The sequence below is a fragment of the Calypte anna genome, chromosome 28, assembly GCF_003957555.1.
Source record: "Calypte anna isolate BGI_N300 chromosome 28, bCalAnn1_v1.p, whole genome shotgun sequence".
Lineage (NCBI taxonomy): Eukaryota > Metazoa > Chordata > Aves > Apodiformes > Trochilidae > Calypte > Calypte anna.
In genome coordinates this window covers 3,336,146-3,357,723 of record NC_044273.1, presented here as the reverse complement: position 1 = coordinate 3,357,723, position 21,578 = coordinate 3,336,146, and the positions used below count along the sequence as shown (strand labels likewise).

Genomic DNA, 21,578 nt, shown 5'->3' with positions numbered 1-21,578 from the left:
TGCTCCAAATCCTCCCACCAGCTCCGAAATAGCCATCGGTGAGACCCCCGCCCCCGGTGGCATCCCCGAACTTCCCTGTCCCACCGCCGGCAAAGCCCTCGAGGGCTCCCCGGTACCGATGGGCCCGGTCTCCGCCTCAAAGATGGGTGGGTTTTTGGGGGGTGAGGTGTAAACCCCTGATAACGTTTTGATCAAAAATTCATTAAGAGGCGCTCGGCGCAGCGCCATGAATATTGCAAGGTTTTTGCAAAACAACAACGTGGGTGTTTCGGGGAGGATACACGAGTGGGGGGTGGGGGACGACAGCTCCCGGTGCCCGGTTCGGCCCCGGTTTGCTGCGGCGCAGAGGCGAGGAGGATCCCGGAGCTCGTTTCGCCCCGTTATAAGGCGTGAAAATGTTTCGGATAAACCAGGAGCGGGGTCTACCGGCCCGGCCCCGGCCCTGTCCTCCCTCCCGGGGCTGCTCCGCCGTCACGCGTGGCCGTGGGGCCCTATGGGTCGGCACCTCCCCCGGCCCCGCTGCTCTCCGGTAGAGCCGCCTGAGCGGGAACATCGCTGAGACCCCATCCCCACTCGGGATGTCCCCTCCGGTAGCACCACGACCTTGAGAGACCCAGACCATCAGTCCACGCACAGACCTCCCAACCGGAGTTGGGATCCGATGTCACCGGGCTGCTTCCCCCGGGCTGTGGGGAGGGGACAGTCCCACCCCAGCTAACCCATCCCCCATTTTCCCAGCACCCTGATAACCCCCAGGGTCCCCGCAGCCCCCCAAGTCGGGGCCCATGGCCACTACAGTCGCCCCCCTCCTCCCCACCTCCAGCAGGGAGGTACCGGTACCAATCGGGAGACAAAGCCTCCCCAGTTCTGCAAGCCCCGAAGCCCAGTGCCTCCCCGGAGCAGTGAAGCCACTCCCCACCATGCTGGGCCTGCAGGGAACTGGGCTTTACTGGGGCAACTCCCCGGCCAGCTGGGGAAGGGGACAGAGAGCCACAAAGGTGGCCCAGATCCCTCCGGGGTGGACCTGGATGGATGGGAAGAGAGGGGAGACAGAGAGAAGGAAAATGTGACACTCTTCCTAGTGCCACGCCGAGATGTCCTGTTTCTTCCCAGTGTCACCACAAGTGTCCCCACCCCCCCCCCCAAAAAAAAAAGCAAAAAAAAAAAAAAAAAAAAAGCTGGGGGTCTCCGAGTGCCACCTCTGCCAGTGCCACCAGTGCCACCTCTGGGTCAATCGCGATGGGGACTCTCGGCAAGGTTGGCAGGGACGTGAGGCTGGGGACAGAGGGACGACATCAAACCAGGGCTGGGAGCACCCCAGGACACCCTCCCACCCAGTGTAGGACCAGTTGTAACGGGGCTTTACTGGACCTGCAGGCAGCCGAGGGGGATGCGCGGCTCCGGTCGGCTCCCGGGTCTCCCGCCACTGCCCTCCGGTGTCCCCCGCAGTGGGATGCGACGAATGTCCCGAATGTCCCCAAGAGCCCCAGCTCCTCCTCGGGGCTCACCTCACCCTGACATTTCCTGGCGCTCCTTCTGTGCCAGCGGGTTGCCATAGCAAATCTAAATCTTACAAACAAAACGAGGAGGGGAAAAAAAAAAAAAAAAAAAGCAAAAAAAAAAAGCTAAAAAAAAAAGCGCGCCTTATTAGCATATATTCAAATGAGCCGTGCGATAATGCAAACCATAAATCATGCAGTCATTGCTATTCAATCAGTGTCTCTTACCACAGCCCCCACCACTTCCCCCGCCTGTCTCGTCTCCTCCTGGCAGCCAAAAAAACCCTTCCCAGCCCCAAGGGTGGCCCTGGAGGTGACCTGCCAACCCCGAGAGGGGAAACCAGGACCCTGCCCTGGGTCGCAGGGGCTCCTGCAGCCCCTAATCCCGTGTTTGGGATTTCTGGACTCTGCTAAACGGGGCAAACTCCTCCCGGGATAATCCCACCCCGCAGGAAGGGTTCAGCGGGGACCCCTATTACTGAGAGACCCCTAACCCAGCCCAACCTCAACTTGGGGGTGTCCAGGCAGTGCTGGGGGAAATCCACACCCCAAAACCCCTCAAAACCCAGGATACAACGGGCAGCTCCAGCTCCTCCATCCTCTCCATCTCCTTGCTCTCCTTTCCCCAATGTGACCCTGCAGGCCCCAGGGGATGTTTGCCCACCCCAAGCAACAGAAAATCCCCCAGCCCTGAGCTTCAAGAGCTGCAGCTCAACTGGGCTGCTCCCACCCCCCTGTTACCCCCCCTCTTTCCCCCACCTGTGCCCATCTTAAGGGCAAAGAAAGTTTTTTTCCTCCTCCCACCCACACCCTGGGCCAGGCTGGGGCCTTTTTGGGGTGTCCCAGGGAGATGAGGGGTGGGAGCAGCACGGTTGGGCCTCAGGGACCTGGTCAGAGTTGGGGGTGACCCGAGTGTCACCCACTTTGCTGGATTGGTGACCTTGGAGAGGCAGGTCCCAGCTTGGGGACACAGAGGGGACACAGAGCTGAGCAGGAGGGGGGGTTCCACACAGGGGTCACTTCCCCTTCTTGGGGACATTAATGAGGTGCCCCCTCATTATCCACCCCCACCAGTGCCCCTTCCCAACCCTAAAAAGCTCACACCAGACACCCCGACACCCCCAGCTCTTTATTGGTGAAAAGATAATAAATTAAAAAGACGCCCTGGACCGGGGGGGGGGGTGGGGGAGGGTGGGGGGTAGCACCCACCGCCCCTCCTCACCCATCCCTCCCGCTGCGGGACCCCCGGAGCACCCTCCCTCCCCCCGCCCCGGTTGGGTGCGGGATTGGGACGGGGTTTTGTGTCGGGGGGGGTGGTGCCGGCCTGGACCCGTTGCTGATGCTCTCAGTCCTGCTGCCCCCCCGTGGCAGTTCCCAGCCATTCCCGCTCGTTGGGGACACGCTGGAGCACAGGGACAATCGGACAGAAGCCACCGAGCAGGGGACGGGGGCAGCGCTACCCCCCCCGTCTCTCCCCGTGGGGGGGTTCTGGTCTCACAGGGGGGATGGGAAAAGCTCGAAGGAGGGGAGGGCTGGCAGACTGGGGGGGCTGGGGGGATACCGGGGTGGGGAGGGGGCTTGCCAGGAGCTGCAGCCCCGGGGTGGGGGGATCGGGACCCTGCAGGGCACCACTGACCCCCCCCGGCAGCATCGCAAAGGGCACGGGGGGCTTCCCGGGGGGGGCTGAGGATGGGGTGAAGTGGGGGGATGCTCCCCTAGTCGTGTTCCCCCCCCTTCCTCCCCCGCTATCTCTGCCAAACATCCAGAGGCTGTGCTCGCCGTGGGGGAGCAGGGACCCTCTGCTCCTCTGCCATGGGCCGGGGGGGCCCCGAGGGGTAGGGGTACCCCTTGGCGTAGTCGTCCCGTTGCTGGAGGTCTCCGGGGCCTCGAGAAACTTCGCTTAGGGAGGCCAAGGGGGTGGGAGGGTGCTGGGGGGTGCCCAGCCCTGGGGAGACCCGTTCTGACTTGATGCTGATGGGCTGGTGCTGGGGGGACGTGCCAGGGGTCGGGGTTGGCTCCTCGGGGGGGACAATCCGGCTGTTGACCCTGGGGTGGGGGGGAGGAGGAGTGAAGTTGGGCCTGAACCCCCCCCTTCCCCTCCCTATCGGTGCTGACACCCCCCCCCCCCCCAAACTCCAGGTACCACAGCCAGAGGGGCACTGGGCAGGGCTGTGGGGAACCTGGGGACACGGGGGACATGGGAGGACACGGGGGACACAGGGGACATGGGGGACACAGGGGACACGGGGGACAGGTCCCTTGTGGAAATCTGGGTGGAAATAGGTGCGTGGGGGGGGCAATCCTGTGCACCCCCCGGGTTTGGGGTGAAGCTGGAGACCCCCCAGCACATTAAGTGGGGGCTGCATTTTGGGTGCTGGGAGGTAGCACCCATGGGTGCAGCAGCTCATCCCCACACTCTGTGTGCCCCCCCCCCACCTTTGCACCCCCATCCTTACCCCAGTGCTGCCACGTCCCGTGGGTGTTGCCACGCGGGGGGGCCGGGCTGCAGGAACCCCGAGGGGGCCGGGGTCTCACCAGCCCCAAATTCTGCCGAGCAGGAGGCCAAGAGTGAGCAGGAGCCAGGAGAGGGGGGGGGAAATAACAGCCAGGGGGGTGTCCATGCTGTCCCGAGGGTGGGGGAGCCCGGACTTACCTGCCTGGGTGGGGGTGAGGAAGGGGAACCCGGTGAGGCTGCTGCCCGGGGTGAGCACAGGGCTGAGGGTCTGCAGAGTGGGGTACAGCGGCCTCTGAGGGAAATCGGGGTGCCCCCCCCCCCAAATCAGGCTTTATGCTGCTGACCCCCTGGGGTGGTAGGGGGGTCATGACACAGCATCCCTCCCCCTCAGCCCCTCCCCGTGTCCCCCAGTGCCTGGGATGAGGAGGTGGGAGAAGAATTTGGGGACATCTGTGTGGCCCCAGGGACAGCAGCCACGGTGATATGGGGGGGGGGAGGGAGGACACACACACCACATGCCCTGCTGCCCCCTCCCACGGTGTCACCAGGCATCCTGCACCCACCCCCAGGGGACCCTCATGGCCAGGGGGGCTCAGCACCCTCCCTGAGCATCAGAGACACCCAAGGTACCCAGAGCCAGCCCACCCGGGGGGGGGTCACACAGACAGGGTGGGAGGGACACCTCCCAACCATGAGGCCACCACAGAGCCAATGTCCCCCCCCGGCACTCACCACTACGCTGCCACTGCTCCGGCCACCAGCTTGGCTACTGTGGCTTTCAGGTCTCTGTCCCTCAGCCCCCAGGTAGAGTGTGGGGGGGGTCTTGGTGGCCAGGGCTCGTGTCAGGTTGCCAGCAGGGAAGAGGGGGTAGCCAATACCTGGACAGACAGAGGGACAGGAGGATGCAGGGAGGATGCCCCGAGGGATGTGGGGTCCCTGGGGGAGGGGGGGTGCTCTTTGGGGGGCACTGGCCATGGCCTCGTTGTGGTGGTGGCAACAAAGCCACATCCTCTGAGAGGAGGGAGGTGCTGTTGGGGGGGTGGGGAGGGAGGAAATGTGGAGAGAAGGAAGAGGCTGGGGCCCAGAAAATCCCTCCTGAAAGGATCCTGCCATGGGAAGCACCCTGTCCCCGGAGAGCACCCCATCCCTGGAGAGCACCCCATCCCCTGGGAGCATCCCATCCTTGGAGAGAACCCCATCCTTGGAGAGAACCCCATTCCTGGAGAGAACCCCATCCCTGGAGAGAATCCCGTCCCTAGAGAGCACCCCATCCCCAGGGAGCACCCCATCCCTGGAAAGCACCCCATCCCCTGGGAGCACCCCATTCCTGGAGAGCACCCCATCTCTGGGGGGCACCCCATCCCTGGCTCCCCAGGGAGCAGCCAGGACCTCCTGCAGGGACACTCAGCGTGCCAGGGACCATCACGATGTCCCCATCCCGGGAAACGGGGGTGCTGCACCCCCACATCACACCCCATATTGTTCAGCTACCCCTGTGCCACCCCCTCAGCCCCTGGGGGGATTTCCACTGCTCAAGCCCCAAGCATCATTTTTTCCATCTCCTTTTTTTGCTGCGTGGCCTCAGAGACACTCGTGTCCCTGTCACCCCCTCGGGGCTGGTGCCATCTCACATGGGGTGCCCAAGTGGGGTGCCCGGGGTGCAGGAAGAAGCTGGGGGGGACACAGGGGACGGTGTTGCCACAGCTGCTCCCTACCCACGCCCCAAATCCCCGGGAGATGCTGCCAGAGGAGTTTTACACGAGGTACCCAGCCGGGAAAACCCCTGCGGGGATAGCGAGGACACGGCAGGGACCTTCCCCTCCGATCCCCCCTTTGGGTACCTGGGGGCAAAGGTCCCGGTGAGCGTCCCGGTGGCTTCGGTGCTGCCGGTTTGAAGGTGGGTGGGCGACCTTGGCTTTGGGGGGAGTCACTGGGGCTGCCCAGGGGACATTCGGTGGCCTCTGGGTTCTGCGGGGACGAGGGGAGGGGAGGTGAGGGAGGAGGAGGAAGAGGAGGGGACAATGGGACCGTCGGGGACACCGTCGGGACGGCAACGACTCACGTAGAACCGGGGCCGGGGCCCCGCCAGGTCCGAGCCCTCGCTCAGCCTCCGCCCCTTGTCCCCGGGGTCCGTCCCGTCCTCCAGCTCCAGCTCGGGGGTCTCCAGCCCCAGCCCCTTGCGCTTGAGGGTCTGGGAAGGGAAAAAGGGGGGAAAAGTTGGGGGATGAAGGGCAGGAGGATGAGGAGCAGGGGGATGAAGAGCAGGAGGATGAGGAGCAGGAGGATGAGCAGGAGGTTGAGGAGCAGGGGGATGAGCAGGAGGTTGAGGAGCAGGGGGATAAGAAGCAGAATGAGGAGCAGGGGGGGATGAAGGGCAGGAGGATGAGGAGCAGGGGGATGAGGAGCAGGGGGATGAGGAGCAGGAGGATGAAGAGCAGGAGGATGAGGAGCAGGAGGTTGAGGAGCAGGGGGGGATGAAGGGCAGGAGGATGAGGAGCAGGGGGATGAGGAGCAGGGGGATGAGGAGCAGGAGGATGAGGAGCAGGAGGTTGAGGAGCAGGGGGGATGAAGAGCAGGGGGGATGAAGAGCAGGGGGATGAGCAGAAGGTTGAGGAACGGGAGGTTGAGGAGCAGGGGGATGAGGAGCAGGGGGGATGAAGAGCAGGGGTGGTGGGGAGGGTCCCATACCCACCCTGGCGCTTTCCCCAAACTTTTTGTGCCCTACCTGGAGGATGTCAGAGTTGGTCCTGCTCTCGTGGGGCTCGCTGTACTCGGTGTACTTGAGCAGAACCCGGTCCATGTCGGTGCTGGCGTACTGGAAGAGCCGGTTGGTGCTGTTGAAGATGATGAGGGCGATCTCACAGTCGCAGAGGACACTCAGCTCGTACGCCTTCTTCATCAGCCCGAATTTCCGCTTGGTGAAGGTCACCTGGGGGCGGGGGGAGGAAGGGGAGGAGGGGATGCTGCCCACCAGGATCCCTCCATCCAGCCCTTCCCGGCAGGGGGAAAGCTGGGGATGGAGGGACTTTTGGTGGAGCGATGGGATGAGGAGGGAACGGCCTTAAACTGGGGGAGGTTGGACACTCAGAAGTAATTTTGGGGGGTGAGGTTGCCCTCAGAAGCTGCGGCTGCTCCATCCTTGGTAGTGTTGAAGTTGGAGCAAGCTGGGCTGCTGGGAGGTGTCCCTGCCCCTGGTGTGGGTTCTGGATGAGCTTTAGGGTCCCTTCCAACCCAAACTAGTCTGGAGTTCTATAAAATCCTCCTCCTGGGTCCCCCCTGGCTCTGGAGGATGTAGCACCCATGAAAAAAATGGGAGCAGAGCCCTTCGTGGCTCCCTGTGCCCCTCACCTCCCAGAGGTTCCTACCTGCCGGTTCCGTTGATCCAGTATCCGGCTGATCTGGATTTTTTTCCGGCCCATTTTCACCTCCTACCCTCGAGGAGGGGCTGGAAGAGAATGAGAAAACCCTGAAAACCCCTGGAGCCCAGGCTTGAGCTGAGCGAGCATCCGCCCCAGCCCCACAGGGGCCTCTTCACCCCTCTGGCTGCCAAAAATACATTTGGATGAAAAAAAAAAAAAAAAAAAAAAAAAAAGAAGAAAAAAAGAAGTTTTGGGGAGAAGTTTCATTTTTTTTATCTCTTTTTTCCATTTTTTCCCCTTTTTTCTTTTTTTCTTTCTTTTTCTTTTTCTTTTTTTTTTCTTTTTCTTTTTCTTTTTTTTCTTTCTTTTTCTTTTTTTCTTTTTCTTTTTTTTTTTCTTTTTTCTCCATCCAGATTTTTTTTTTTTTTTCTCTCAGTGTTACCCATCACCCCAGCCCTGGGGACCCCAGGAACCTGCATGTACTATCCCAAAAGCTGTGGTGTGATGGTGCCAGGTCCCTGGCTGGCAGCAGAGGATCAGCCCAGCACCCACCCAAAGCACCCAAAGCTCCCACCCTGCCCTGGGTGCTGCTGCTGGTGCACCCCAGCCAGGCAGGGTGGTTATAAGGGAGGTTGGGAGGATCTGGATGACAAAAGGGCTGGGTTTAGGTTCAAGGGGTTTTTTTTTCTTTTTTTCTTCTCCTCTAACACGAGCAGACTAAATTTGACCCCCACCATTCACGGGTCAGGAAGTGGCTGGATGAAAAGTGAAACCACCCACCCACCTCTCCAGACCATGGGAGCCAGACAGGAGTCCAGGGAGGGACCCTTCATCCCCCCCCCTGCCCTTCCCCAGGGCTGTGACACCCCCTGGCCACCCCTCTGCCACCCCAGGGACTTAATTCCTGCTCCCCTTGCTACCCCCCCACCCTAAAACCCCATCGGGATGTCCCCCAGTGCCACTGCACCCATGGGTGGCATCAACTCACTCCCAATGGCACCCACCCTCTTCACCCCACTGTGGGTGCACACCTGGGCCAGCTCTGTCCCCTCTGTCCCCAAGCCATGGCCACGGGGCTGGGAAGGTCAAAAAATTGGGAGCTTTGTGCTGTGGCACCTTGGGACCCCCCCCGAGCTCACCCAGCAGCCTCTCCCCTGCTCAGGGAGCACCCCAGGGGTGCAGGTTGGGGATTTGGGTGCCCCAGCTTGTCCTGCTTCCCCCTCCTCAAGCCCGTTGCCATTTTACCATCTTGCTCAGCCTCTATATTTAGCTGATCAAAACTAATTTTAATTTATGGAAGGAAATTGTGCTGCCGTTCCCACGGCCCCGCTGCCACCCTGGGGCCCAGAGCCCACGCAAGAAAGACACCAAGGTACAGGATGGGTGCTGAGACCCCCCCTGCCCCCACCCCCAAAAGAAAAAACCACAAAAAAACCCCAATGATTCCCTAGTGAAAAAAACCCAAAGGTTTTCCCAACCATTCTTGCTGCCCTCCCAGCACTGACACCTGAGGCCAAACGGGTCCACGAGTGGGGGAAACTCCCCCCTGCCCACCCCCATCCATAACTTGGGGTGCAGAAACAGGAGCTGTTCCTGGGGGGTTGCTGGGTTTGGGTCTGGGGGTGCTCACCTGGCTGTGAACCCCCAACCCCTGCATGGCCTCATCCCAATGTCTGCTTTTTATTTGATTTTATTTTATTTTGAAGGCTCCAGGGTGTTGGGGACAAAAGGATGTGTGTGTCCCCCCCCCATCTGCAGTGGGGACATCAAATGCTGCCAAGGGCAATCCTGGGAGTGGGCCCAGGAGGGTCCCAGCACCCATGGGTGATGGTGCAGGGGTCCTGGGGGTGAGTATTGGCACCCCCAGGCTCCTGGGGGAGTCCCAGCACCCATGGAATGATGCTGCAAGGATTCTGAAGGGTCCCAGCACCCCCAGGGTGATGCTGTGAGGGTCCCAGGGGGTCCCAGGACCCATAGGGTGACTCTGCAGGTGTTCCAGGGGGTTACCAGCCCTATAGGGTGATGCTGTGAGGGTCCCGGGGGAGTCCCAGGATCCCCAGGGTGATGCTGTGAGGGTCCCAGGGGGTCCCAGCACCCATGGAATGATGCTGCAAGGATTCTGAAGGGTCCCAGCACACCCAGGGTGATGCTGTGAGGGTCCCAGGGGGTCCCAGCACCCATAGGGTGACTCTGCAGGTATTCCAGTGGGTTACCAGCACCTATAGGGTGATGCTGTCAGGGTCCCAGGGGGTGCCAGCACCCAAGGGGCAATACTACAGTGACCTCAAAATAGCAGAATGGGGGGGGGAGGGGGGAGGCAAGAGGAAGCAGCAGCCACAGCACCAGTGGGTTGGGGGAGCTGGGGACCCAGAGCAGAGTGACCGTGGGCTGAGCTGGGTTGGGGGCAACTGATCCCCCCCCACCTCTGCGGGAAAACCATCAGAGACCTGGTGGCAGGGTGGCAAGTGGCAGGGTGGTTTCATCAGCCAGCCCTCCTGGAGCAGCTTGTCACAGCTCTGATCCTTCGGGGACATCACCTCGGCCACCACAGCCACGTGGGACCCACGGGGACATGAGCAGCCCTGGCACTGCCACCAACTCCCCCAGGCCGGGGGGGCTCCGGGGTCGGGGTGCAGGATGAGGGATGCTCCGGGAGTGGGGTACGAGGTGTCTGGGCTGGCTGTCCCCACTGTCCCCACTGTCCCTTGTCCCTCGGCCACCGCAGTGCGGCAGAACGAGGACGTTGGGTCCCCCCCTGGCCCCCCCGGAGAGGTATCAAGGGTTGGGAGGGGATGGGGAGGGAGTTTCAGTCCGGATTTTAATTGCCAGGCTGGGTGATCAGGAGATAAATGGCTGCAGGGGATTATCCGAGCTGTGCAGGATGGGGGGGGCAGAGAGGTGGCATCCTCCAAACTTGTCCCCAGGGTTGGGGACAGCGATGAGGGAGCCCCTGAAGGAGCATCCGGGAGCGTGGTTGGGGGAGCTGAAGCCAAGGAACCCCCAAACCTTCCAATTCAGGGGGGTTAATCCCAATTTTTAGCTTTTCCCACCAATTCCCAACCTCCCAAAGGGCTCCTCGGGAGCCCCCCTGGACGGCGACGATGGAGTCCGGGGATGGAGCCTCCTCTTTCAACCATCCTGGGGACAAAAAAAGCCAACAAACCCCAGCTCAACCCAAGCTCTCCAGCCCTCAGAAGTGGGGTTTGGGATTTTTGGGGTTTTTTTATTGGAGAGAGGAGGTTTTTCCCCCACTCCTGACCCTCTTCTCCCTCCCACACCTCCGTATTTTTAACCCCAGCTCTCTGCTCGTTTTCCCCTCCCCACCGGGCCAGCTCTCACCCCGACCCCATCCCTCCCCCACCCCCCCGAGGTTTATAATTAACTCCTCTACATCTTCAGGGGTCATTTGCATCACGCCCGAGCCTACAAACTTCCTATCCCAGCTCCTCATTAACACCCTGAGACGGAGCCAACCCCAAGAGAACGATTTGAGGGGAGGGGGGTTGTTTGGTTTTGGGCTTTTGGGTTTTTTTTTCCATGGGATGCTCCAAGTGGTACCAGAGGGTGGGTCCAGGACCTCTTTTCCATCACCAAAAGAATAATTCCGTTGTCATGTCGAAGTCAGGGGGGTTGTTAGGGGAAAACCCCAGGTCAAGGTCTCTGAGCCCCAAGTATTTCATCCTCCCACCTATCCCAAGGAGAAATTCAGATGGAAAAGGCCCTTTTGACCAAATTATGGGCGTTTTGCTGCAAGTCTAAAAGGTGGATGGGTAGAAATAGGGGGGGACGACAAAGCAGTCAAGTGTGTAGCTGTGGTCAGCACTGGGCAGCCTCCAAAAACCAGTTTGTTGGGGCAGAAACTCCATTAAAGTGGGAGAAAAAGAGTTTTCATCCCATCTTTTTGAGGGAAAAATCTGAGCAGGAAAATCCCTGGGAGAGAGAAGGGGGGGAACCAGGCCAGATACTGCAATGGGTTTGAAATGGGGCTGGAACCCCATTAGGGGGGTCCTGGTGTTGGGACACATCCAGCCCGGCTTCCAGGGGGGGTGTTTTGGAAGCCAAAAATTCCCAGGATTTCTTCCTGGGGGGTTGTCAGGATTTTTATAGGTTGTGGAAACAGCTCTCCAGTCCAAACCAGAGAGCCCTGAGGTGGGGACTGGGTGCTGCAGGGGGACATCAGGGTGCTGAGGGTGGGGGGGTCACCTCCACTAATTAATCCCCCATCTCCCCAGCATCACCCAGCAAAGTTCCAAGGGGAAATTAAAATCGATTTCCCCCCCCCCCCCGCCCCCCAAGCTCCTCTTGAGCTGGGGGACACTCAGCTGCCACCCAGGTCTGGGTCCATCCCGTTTGGGGTGACACAGACCGAAAGTGCCACAGCTGGGTGCTGGTGGGTGAAGCCCAGCAATGTGTGGAGGCTTTTTGGTTCCCAAATGACTGTGAAAGTCTGAATAACCCTCCCCAAAAAACCGAGGCAGATGGACACATGGAACCCAGACCACCTTTTCCTGCTGGGTGTTGGCAGCACCAAGAGAAAAAAAAACAAAACCAAACCCCACATCCCACCCGGGACTGGGAAATTATTCCCAGAAGTTGCTGATTGTTGGCCTGAGCCCATCCCCGTGGCGTTGGGGCTTCGTGCCTTACAAACCTGGGTTGATCCAGGAAATCCTCCTGTAATTCTCGTGAAAAGGAGGGAAATCCAAGGGGTTTAAATACAGTCACCCCTCCCCATCCCTTCTGGGATCCCTGGGGCTAGTGGGGGATCCCCATCCTGCACCACGCAGGTTTTCCTTCCGTGGGAGTGGGGAGAGAGGGGGTTTCTCCTCAGTGCCCTGGGCTTGGAGAGGAGTGGGAATGTTTCTCTTAAATCCAACCTGGGGCCCGCAGCTCCATCCCAAATCCTTCTCCCCCACTGAGCTCCACGGGGCTCCCCCACGTCACCCGTGTTGTGGAAAAGCCGGGTCACCTCTGTTCCCTTCCCAACTGTCCAACCCCCCCCACGCAGGACAGGTCCCTGGTGTCACACTCTGGCTGCCATCTGAATTCATCACCACCCAAACCCCACGGGTGGCAGCTCGGGGGAATTTTCCCTTATTAAAAAAGTGAAGCCACGGACGAGCAGCAGGAGCCACCTCGCTCTCCACCAGGTGACAAAGGGACATGCCACCCGCGGCCACCCACCAACCCTGTCCCGGGGGTGTCCCAGTCCCGCGTCACCTCAGCCGACAGCTCCGTGCCTCAGTTTCCCCTCAACCCCAGCACTTGAAGGCCTCGGCGGGACAGCTCCGTGCCTCAGTTTCCCCTCAACCCCAGCACTTGAAGGCCTCGGCAGACTCGGGAGGCGGCCGGGGATGGGGAGGGGGGGACCGGGACAGGGCGGCTGCCACCCAGGCTGCACTTTTGGGTTAAACCCGGGCGTTCCTCCCTGCACAGAGAGGAGTAAAAATAACCGGGCCGAGCGCGGCGCAAACCGCAGGCTTTTTATAGCCCTCCAGCCCCAGACAGCGGGGCGGGGGACGGGGGCTCAGCCGGGCCCCGGGCAGCCCGCGGGGCGCCGAACCGGCCGCACCGACACCTCCCCGGGACCGGCCCAGTTCCCCGAGTCCGCGCGTCCCGTCGGGGCGAGCGGCGGAGTGCGTGGGGCCACCCGCAACCCCGTGGGGACTCGGGGATGGAGCATGGGGAGTGCGGCAGCCACCGCTCCCCCCACATCCCCGGTACCGGTGGTACCGGAGCGGAACTTCCAACCCCCCCCGGGGGGTGCGGGATCCCTCTCCCCGCACCGGGACACGCACCTGGACACGCACCTGGACACCGGCTCTCCGTCCTCGGCAGCTCCCGCCGAATCGGCCGCGGGTGCCCGGTTCCGGTGCCGGTCCAAACCCCGGTGCCGGTCCCGATCCCTGTTCCCAGCGCTGCCCGTTGCCAGCTCGAGCCGCGCCGTCCACATTTGCATAACCCCGCCCACTCCGGATGGATATTTGCATATGGACGTAGGACTCGCTCGCTATTGGTGTGTTTTGATGTGTGATTTGCATATCCCCGCCCACAACGGGGAAAGGGGCGGGGCCAAAGTGACGGGCAGGGGAGATGGGGGGGTGAGGATTGGGACGTTTCGGGTGCTGGAATGGGGGGAAATTGGGATTTAGGAGGAGGATGGGGGGACTTGGGGGGCTTGGATGAGGGGTTCGGGCAGAGAGGACGTGGGTGAGCCCGTGGGAATTCGGGGGGTGGGATGGAGGTGAAGTTTTGGGGGGGGTCTCGGGGGGATGCTGTGCCCTCACCCCTTGAGGCTCCGGATGGGATGGGGGAACCTGGATGCAGGGCCAGGAACAGAGTTTGGCCCACAAAAAAATCCCCGAGCCCCATCTTGGATTCAGGGGACCCCCCCAGCACTGCCAGCCCCTTCGGGTACAGATTGGGGGGGTCCCTGGGGTCTCCAAGGTCCTCAAGGGCTCAGGGACAGCACAGTAAAAAATAAACCTCACCAGCATGAAAGCCACCACTGGTTCCCAGTTGGGAAAGGAGTCACCCAACCTGCTCCCTTGTTGGTTTTGGCTTTTAGTTTTAAATATTTTTATTTTTATAAATGAAGTGCCCCCCATTTTGGACACCTTGTCCCCGTGCTGTCACCCTGAGCCACAGTGACACAACCTGAGGGACACCGTGAGGACGTGCCTGGGGATGCTGAGCAAAACCTCCCTATGGCTGCTGGGGACAAAAACCAACCCAATCCCACTGTGTGTCCCCCAGGGGCACCACGGAGCAGAGGGACAGGTCCTGGTGACACCTGGGACAATCCAATGTTGTCCCCACTCCCAGCCTGGGGGAGGTGGCAGAATCCTGCTCCGTGCTGGAGCATCCCGAGGGGGGAGCAGAGGCCCCAGGGGGCTGTGGAACCTCTGTCTGGAAACCTTTGGAGATGACTCCGTGGGGACTTGGCAGAGGGAAGGGAGGTGGATGCTGCTCCATCACCTGTGGGATTCCCACAGGGAATATCCCTGTTCACTGGTGCAATTCCCGAGCTCCCACTGTGTGAGTGGAGCCTTCCAGGCTGCAGGTGGGAAGGGGGTTAGGAAGAGCTGCCTGGAAATCAGGTCCCACCCCAGCCCGACATGGAGGGGACACGTCCTTCCAGCCCAGCCAGGCCAAGGGTCCTGTTCCAACCCTTGGGAATTCGGAAAGAGGGGCTGGAGAGGTAGGGATACAGGAGCAGGCTCTCTGTTTAGGCTGCTGGCAGAGGACACATCTTTCTTAAATCAGCTTTTAAAGCTCGTGATTTATGGAGGGCTTCAAAGTGCAATTATCAGGCTGTTAATTAGCCCCGCTCATAATCTTAATTGATCCTGAAGAGGAGGTGGGAGGGGGAGCAGAAGTCCCAGAGCATCGCAGAGCAGCATCCTGGCAGCTGCAAAGCCTGAGGCGACACATCTGGATGCCCCATCCCGCCCTGGGACAGGGTTTGGGGACACTCAGGGTGACTCTTTGCCTGCCCGGGCCTTGGGACCTCCCTGCTTGTCCCCTCGCATCCACCTCGGGGCTTTTTTCCCAGCCATAGCAGCAGAACCCGCTGCTTGGGGGCTGCCTGGACCCCCAGGGTCAGGGGTGCCCGGGCCGGGCTGCTCCCCAGCACCTTGAAAGCTTTGAGCTCCCTCTTGAGGTCCTTCCTGCCTCCAAACCCTGGGGTTTTGGGGAGCCAGAACTTCTGGGAGCAGAGGGCTGAGCCCCCCATCCCAAGTGCCACGGGGCTGAGCTCTGTCCCCTCTCCCATCCACAGGAACACCGGGAGCTGGTGTGGGGACATTGGGCCAAACCCCAGTGGCGTTTGGGGACCGACATCATCCCCCTCCTCTCCCCCCCTCACCCCCCCAGCCCAAAAAATGCAAACAGAGCTGGAAAGGAGCCGGGAGCCAAACCCCTCTCTGCCGGCCAAGGCCAACAACACCGACTTCCAAAATAGCCCCGGGTCCCACACGGCTCCGGGCGGAGCTGAGGGTGCCAGCAGGAACCACCCACGCGGGACGGGAAGGCCAGGAGGGCCACAACTCTGCCAGACAGAGAGGCCACCCCCGGCCAGGTCCCACAGCCAGGCTCGGGCACCGACCCAAGAGCTGATGCCACCAGGCTGGAAGAGTTGGTGTCACACCCTGTCCCCTGGCAGAGTCCCCAAAACAGCCAAGGAAAAGCCCGATCCCGATGTCCCCTCGTCTCTGACACAGGGGACGTGGGTTTTCGGGGGGGTGGGTATGAGTGGGGAACCCCCTGCCTCAGTTTCCCCGCTGCTCCTGAGGTGCGGGGTCTTTCCCAAGGTATCAGGTGACCTGTAGAGGGAATTTTCTTGAATTAATCCTCCCCAAATCCTCCCCGGTTCCCATGGGGAACCCGCTGGTGGGATGGATCCCGGGGGAAAAGGCACTCGTGTTTCCCAGGATATTTATAAGCCACGGGAAACTGGTGCTGGCCCCAAGGGCCCGGGGCTGACGGGGCTTTTCTCAGCCTTGTGGGACCGGGGACATTTTTGGGGAGGGGTCACTCCCAATCTGGCAAGGATGTTCCCGTGGCAGGTGGAGGCTGAACACGACTCTTCCCACGGGAGAGCAGGATCAGGCCCCCACGGGGCCCCCTCCTCATCACCCTCACCCCCTCCCGTCGCTCCATACCTTGGGGTGAATCCCAGGATTTTCCCAGGAAAACGGGGGCTGACCCTGGGCACTGGGGGGGGGTGTGTGTGTGACAGGATGCAGCACCCCCCTGTCCCTCTGTCCATCCACCCGAACCCAAATGGACCCCTTGGAGCTCCCTCCTCCCGCTCCCTCCATCCGCCCCCCCATTGGCTCCACCGGGCCAAAGAGGCTCCGGGGCCCCGTTGGGGTGGGAGGGGGCTGGATGGACCCCCCCGGTCCCTCCTCAAAGAAGCTCCGGGGCCCCGCCGAGGGGTTGGGGCGGAGCCGCCCGGGAGTGGGGGGGAGGTCCCGGCCCGCTGGGCTGCGGCGATGGGCGGTACCGGGAGGCAGAACCAACCCGCCCCGGCCGGTCCCGGGACAAGGAGGAGGGAGGGGAACACCCAGTGGGGCCGCAGCTCCGTAGCACCGAGCGGTGCTCCCGGCCCGGTGCCAATTCGTGGTTCCCCATCCTGGGAGCACCGGGACCGAAGCCCACGCAACTTTAGGGGCGTGAAGCGGGTTTGCCGGTCCGGTAAACGCCCGCTTCCCGGTGCCGCCCCCTCCCCGGTCCCGGTGGTCCCGGTTTCCTGGTGCCTTTTCCATTCGGTACCCGGTCCCGGTTCCGCCATGCCCTCCACCTACCCGCAGCGGGCCCTGACGGTGCTGCTGCTCTTTGGGACATTGGCAGCCGCCATGGCCCTGCTCGCTTCCAGCCTCATCTTCCAGCTGCCGTCGGGGCGCAGCGGTCCCGGTGCCGGTGCCGGTGCCGTTCGAGGGGCTCTACCGGAGTCGGTGGCCGCCGTTCTGCTGCCGGTATCGGCGGTGCTGGCTTCGCTCTGCTTGGTTCTGAACCTAAGCTGCCTCCTCCTCTGCCTCCTCCACGGCTACTTCAGCACCGAGCTCTGCCGGGGGCAGCGCGGCCCCGAGCGGTGAGAGCCCCGGGGGGACGGGGGGGACACGGGACACACCGGGACTTGGGGGTGCAGGGGGTTCGAGGGACAGCGGGGCTTGGGGGGCAGCAGGGTTTGGGGGTGCAAGGGGGGTTATGGGGACAGCCCGGGGATGTCGGGGAGGGGTGCAGGGTCCTGGGGGGCTGCTGCAGAGGGTTGGGGAGGAAGAGGGGGACTGTAGAGGAGGGCAGCAGGGTTTGGGGGTGCAGGGGGGTTATGGGGACAGCCCGGGGATGTCGGGGAGGGGTACAGGGTCCTGGGGGGCTGCAGAGGATTGGGGAGGAAGGGGGGGGCCTGCGGGGGACGGGGCTGGAAGGAATGAGGGGTGCAAGGAGGGTGAGGGGTCCCCTCGGTGTCAGCTCCTCCTGCACCTCAAGATCTCACTTTTTTTTTTTTGTTTGGGTGTTTTTTTGTTGTTGTTGAGGCCCCCCTGTCCCTGTTAAAGGGGGGGGGGAGGGGGAACGATACTTCTGGCACTTGGGGGGTCACAAAATCCCCCCCTGCGGTGCCTGCAGGGACCTGGGACACCCTTTGGGTGCTGAATCCCCCTCAGTTCTCAGCTGAGATTTGGGCTGGGTGGGTGGTGGCTCCTCTGCCCCGCTTCACTCCTGGGTCTGAAGTTAAAAAAACCCCAACAAACAAACAAAAAACCAACCAAACAAACGAAAAACCAAACAAAAAAACCCACCCAAACCCAAACAACTTGCAAATAATGAAACTTAAAAGCATCTTGGGGGCAACTGATCTCTACGGGGGGGGTCTCCCTATTCCCCACGGGGTCATTTTAGGACCTCCCAGACTTAATTGAAAAGTCATCATAATATAATAAAGTTTCAGCAGTTCGTTTGGGTCCTAATTAACCCCTCAGGCTCTGGAAGTGGCACCAGCTCCTCTCAGCATCCTCTGAGCTGAAGCTTCGTGGACTCGTTAACAAAAGAAAGCAAAATATTTCTGCTCACCACCGAGTTCCCCCCGCAGCAAACTTCGTTTCTTTTGGGCAGATTTCCTGCTGGCAAATCCCCCAGCAGGCTGTTCAGTTGGGCTGCGATTTGGGCTGTAAAAAAATCCCCATTTTTGGAGCTCTTGGGTTCAACTTAGAGAGGAACAGGGCTAAGGAACAACCAGATGATGGGCACAGGTAAAGTCAGAGCTCCCCAGGCTGGGTTTGGCTTTGCTGCAGGTGATCTAAAGCATTGGGAGCCCTGGGTTGGGGTCACTCAATGTGGCCGTGCCTCAGTTTCCCCAGCAGCCACCTGAGTTGTTTGTTTTTGTTAAGTTTGGGAGGGAAAAGCCACATTTTGGGGACAGGGAGATGCTGGTGTGTCCCCTAGCAGGATGCAGCCCCTCTCCTTGGTGACATGGGACAGTGTCAGCCGGGTTCTGGTTTCATTAGGGGACCCACTCACGTCCCGGGGCCCTTTTCCCACATCGTGGCTGTCACCCCGCATCACCACTCAGCTCCTCAGAGCCAGCTCCAAACAAAGTCCCTCCTCCCCTCCTCTAATCCTCCAGCCCCCCCTCAGGTAATTAGGGAAACAAAGCCCCAGTTTTGGGGCTGCTGAGGACTTCTCCACGCGGGTGGCAACAGCCCAGGGGCTACCACAAGCCCAGGAGGGGGCCAAACAACCCCACGGGGGAGGCTGAGCCAGCACACAGCTTCCCCATTCCCAAGTCCTGGTCCAGCCAGGAGGAGGTTTGGCCTTCCAATCCAGGATGTGTTTCCAAACAGCTTCCTGGGATTTTTTTGGGGGGGATCAGCGAGGTCTTGTGCACCCCGAGCTGTTGTTTCAGGGAACTATTTGGGGCTTCCCAGCATCCTGGTCCATCGGGTTTCCAACCCCCCTCCTGATCCCTCTCCCAATTAGTGCAGGCACCCTAGGGTGACAGCAGCCTCCCAACAATCCCAGCCAGGACTGAAGTTTTCCAGGTCAATCCAGCTCCTAAGAGGCCCCAAAGGGGGGTGTGGAGAAGGGGGGGGAGAAGCCCAGAGGAACAAAAGCCCTGTTGGAAAAGAACCTTTTCATCTGGGTTAAGGACAATCCAAGCACCAAGCCCCCTCCAGACAAAAGCCCTGAAATCCGAGTGCTGGAAACCAATCCCAAGGGTGAGGCCAGAACCTGGCCCTGCCTGACACCAAGTTCTGTTCAATATCTTTATGGATGATTTAGATGAGGGGATTGAGTCCATCATCAGCAAATCTGCAGATGACACTAAGATGGGGGGGGAGTGTGGATCAGCTGGAAGGCAGGAGGGCTCTGCAGAGGGACCTGGACAGACTGGAGAGTTGGGATGATCCCAAGGGGATGAGGTTCAACATTCCAAGTGCCGGGTCCTGCACTTTGGCCACAACAACCCCATGGGGAGCTCCAGGCTGGGCACAGAGTGGCAGAAAGGGACTTTGGAGTTTGGATTGCCAGGAAGCTGAACAGGAGCCAGCAGTGTGCCCAGGTAGCCAAGAAGGCCAATGGCATCCTGGGCTGGCTCAGGAACAGCGTGGCCAGCAGGTCCAGGGAAGGGATTCTGCCCCTGTGCTCAGCTCTGGTGAGGCCACAGCTTGAGTCCTGTGTCCAGTTCTGGGCCCCTCAGCTCAGGAAGGAGCTTGAGGTGCTGGAGCAGGTCCAGAGAAGAGCAAGGAGGCTGTGAAGGGATCCAGCAGAATTGCTGTGAGGAAGGGCTGAGGGAGCTGGGGGTGTTGAGGCTGGAGAAGAGGAGGCTCAGGGGAGACCTCATCACTCTCTCCAACTCCCTGAAAGGAGGTTGGAGCCAGGGGGGGGTTGGGCTCTTTTCCCAGGCAACTCTCAGCAAGACAAGAGGGCAGGGTCTCAAGTTGTGCCAGGGGAGGTTTAGGTTGGACAGAATCCCCAAATTTGGATTTTTTCCTCCTTTTTGCAGGGCAGCCTGGTTCCTCCTGGACAGCCGGAGGGTTCGTCACGCAGCCATCGCCTTGTTCTGCTGTGGGGTCTCTGTCTACCTGGCAGGCAAGTGCTCAGTGACCCCCCCGGGCCCTTGGGATCTGGGAATTTCCCCTTCAACGTTGGGTTTGGTGTCCAAAGGACTTTGCCAGCCCCAAAATTCCCCCAAACCTTCTGGGCTGGTGGAGCCTTGCAAGGGTCACGGGGCCTGGTGGGTCCTCAAGAAGCTTCAAAGGTCTTTTCCCAACCTTAATGATCCTTTTCCAACTTCAATGTTTCCTTCCCAACCTTAATAATTCTTTCCCAACCTTAATGATTCTTTTCCAACCTTAATGATCCTTTTCCCAACCTTCATAATTCTTTCCCAACATCAATAATTCTTTTCCCAACCTTAATGATTTTTTTCCATCTTTAATGATTCTTTCCCAACATTAATGATTCCTTCCAACTTTAATAATTCTTTTCCCAACCTTAATGAGTCTTTCCCAACCTTAATGAGTCTTTCCCAACCTTAATGAGTCTTTTCCCAACCTTAATGAGTCTTTTCCCAACCTTAATGAGTCTTTTCCATCCTTAATAATTCCTTCCCAACCTCAATAATTCCCTGTTCTTCCTCCTCCTTCCCTTCCAGCTCTGGCCATCTCCATGCTGCTGCTCTTTGAGCTGGAGGGAGGCATTGCCAGTGCCTGCATCCTCTCCTCTGGTGTCCTTGTCCTGCTCATCACGGTCACACACGCCCTGATCCGAGCTTCCCAAGTTTCCCACCACATTCCCTCTGAGATTTCCCACACCCTTTATGAGAACAACTCAGCTCAGCCTCCTGAATCCTCCACCAGTGACCTCAACAACAAGAACCTGACTGCTGCTCCTGCTTCCTCAGCAGAGTTCCACCGGGAATTCTCCTTCCCTCTTTTCCCAGGAGGGAAATCTCCAGCCAGCAGCCACCTCACCTCTTCAGCCAGCCCTGGAATTCCCTCCGAGCAGGAAAGCTCCAACCTGAGCAGGACACACAGGACACTGGAGTCAGGGCTGCTGCAGGCTCAGGGGAAGCCCTGGAATGGGATCAGGCAGGAAATGAGGAACGTGCTGGCCAGGAAACCCGGTGCCTCGGGCAAGGACTCGACTCTGGTGTGAGTGGAACCTTTTCCCCTCCTCCCTGGGGAGCTGCAGGGAAACAGGGACAAGATTTGTGTCATCCTGAGAGCTTCAGACACGTCCTGTCCCAGCAGAGCAGCAGGGAGCTCCTCCATCCTCATCATCCTTATCCTCATCCTCCATCCTCATCTTCCTCTTCATCCTCCATCCTCCAATCTCATCCTCCTCCATCCTTCTCCTCCTCATCCTTCATCCTCCTCCTCCATCCTCCTCATCCTCCTCTTTCCCCTTCATCCTCATCCTCCATCCTCATCTTCCATCCTCCTCATCATCCTCATCCTCCATCCAGTCCTCAGGAGCCAGCACCACCCCAAGGCTCCTCATCACAGCTCCCCAGCCAGGCTACAAACCAGAGGGAGGTGATGAAGAAGCAAGGTGGAGGCAGAGGAGCCTCCTGAGCATGAGGAATTTCTTTGGGAATTGTGCCCAGCAGAACAGACCTGGTGCTTTCAGGAGATTTGAACACTGGAGCTGCATTTCCAAGTCACCTCCCAAGCTGTTTGTTTGACAGGGGATGAAAAAAGTCCTTTTTCTTGGCTATTTTTTAAAAAAAAGTGTCCCATTTTTTATTTTTCCACTTGA

At 60.1% G+C, this 21,578-nt stretch overlaps 2 protein-coding genes across 2 annotated transcripts; one reads left to right on the top strand and one right to left on the bottom strand.

The window, feature by feature from the left end:
* Nucleotides 1–3,170: 3,170 nt before the first annotated feature.
* On the bottom strand, nucleotides 3,171–13,222 carry MEF2B (myocyte enhancer factor 2B). Its single transcript, XM_030466491.1, has 9 exons — nucleotides 13,124–13,222; nucleotides 7,320–7,399; nucleotides 6,680–6,883; nucleotides 6,016–6,145; nucleotides 5,796–5,960; nucleotides 4,687–4,832; nucleotides 4,153–4,246; nucleotides 3,956–4,046; nucleotides 3,171–3,545 (listed from the first exon to the last, which is right to left on the bottom strand). The coding sequence occupies exons 2-9, from the start codon at nucleotides 7,371–7,373 to the stop codon at nucleotides 3,245–3,247; spliced, it is 1,185 nt and encodes a 394-aa protein (XP_030322351.1). The 5' UTR covers nucleotides 7,374–7,399; nucleotides 13,124–13,222; the 3' UTR covers nucleotides 3,171–3,244.
* A 3,376-nt stretch (nucleotides 13,223–16,598) lies between these two features.
* Nucleotides 16,599–21,248, top strand: TMEM221 (transmembrane protein 221). The gene is made up of 3 exons (XM_030466446.1): nucleotides 16,599–16,908; nucleotides 19,822–19,907; nucleotides 20,473–21,248. Exons 1-3 carry the CDS (start codon nucleotides 16,607–16,609, stop codon nucleotides 20,973–20,975), a joined length of 891 nt encoding a protein of 296 aa, XP_030322306.1. The 5' UTR covers nucleotides 16,599–16,606; the 3' UTR covers nucleotides 20,976–21,248.
* Nucleotides 21,249–21,578: the final 330 nt, after the last annotated feature.

Coding starts and splice junctions, on each gene's coding strand:
- MEF2B (XM_030466491.1), bottom strand. CDS start 7,373: ATGGGCCGGAAAAAAATCCAGATCAGCCGGATACTGGATCAACGGAAC. Junction 5,961..6,015: donor GCCCCGGCCCCGGTTCTACG/TGAGTCGTTGCC, acceptor CCCCTCCTCTTC/CTCCTCCTCCCTCACCTCCC. Junction 4,247..4,686: donor GGAGCAGTGGCAGCGTAGTG/GTGAGTGCCGGG, acceptor GATTTCCCTCAG/AGGCCGCTGTACCCCACTCT.
- TMEM221 (XM_030466446.1), top strand. CDS start 16,607: ATGCCCTCCACCTACCCGCAGCGGGCCCTGACGGTGCTGCTGCTCTTT. Junction 16,909..19,821: donor GGGCAGCGCGGCCCCGAGCG/GTGAGAGCCCCG, acceptor TCCTTTTTGCAG/GGCAGCCTGGTTCCTCCTGG. Junction 19,908..20,472: donor GGTCTCTGTCTACCTGGCAG/GCAAGTGCTCAG, acceptor CTTCCCTTCCAG/CTCTGGCCATCTCCATGCTG.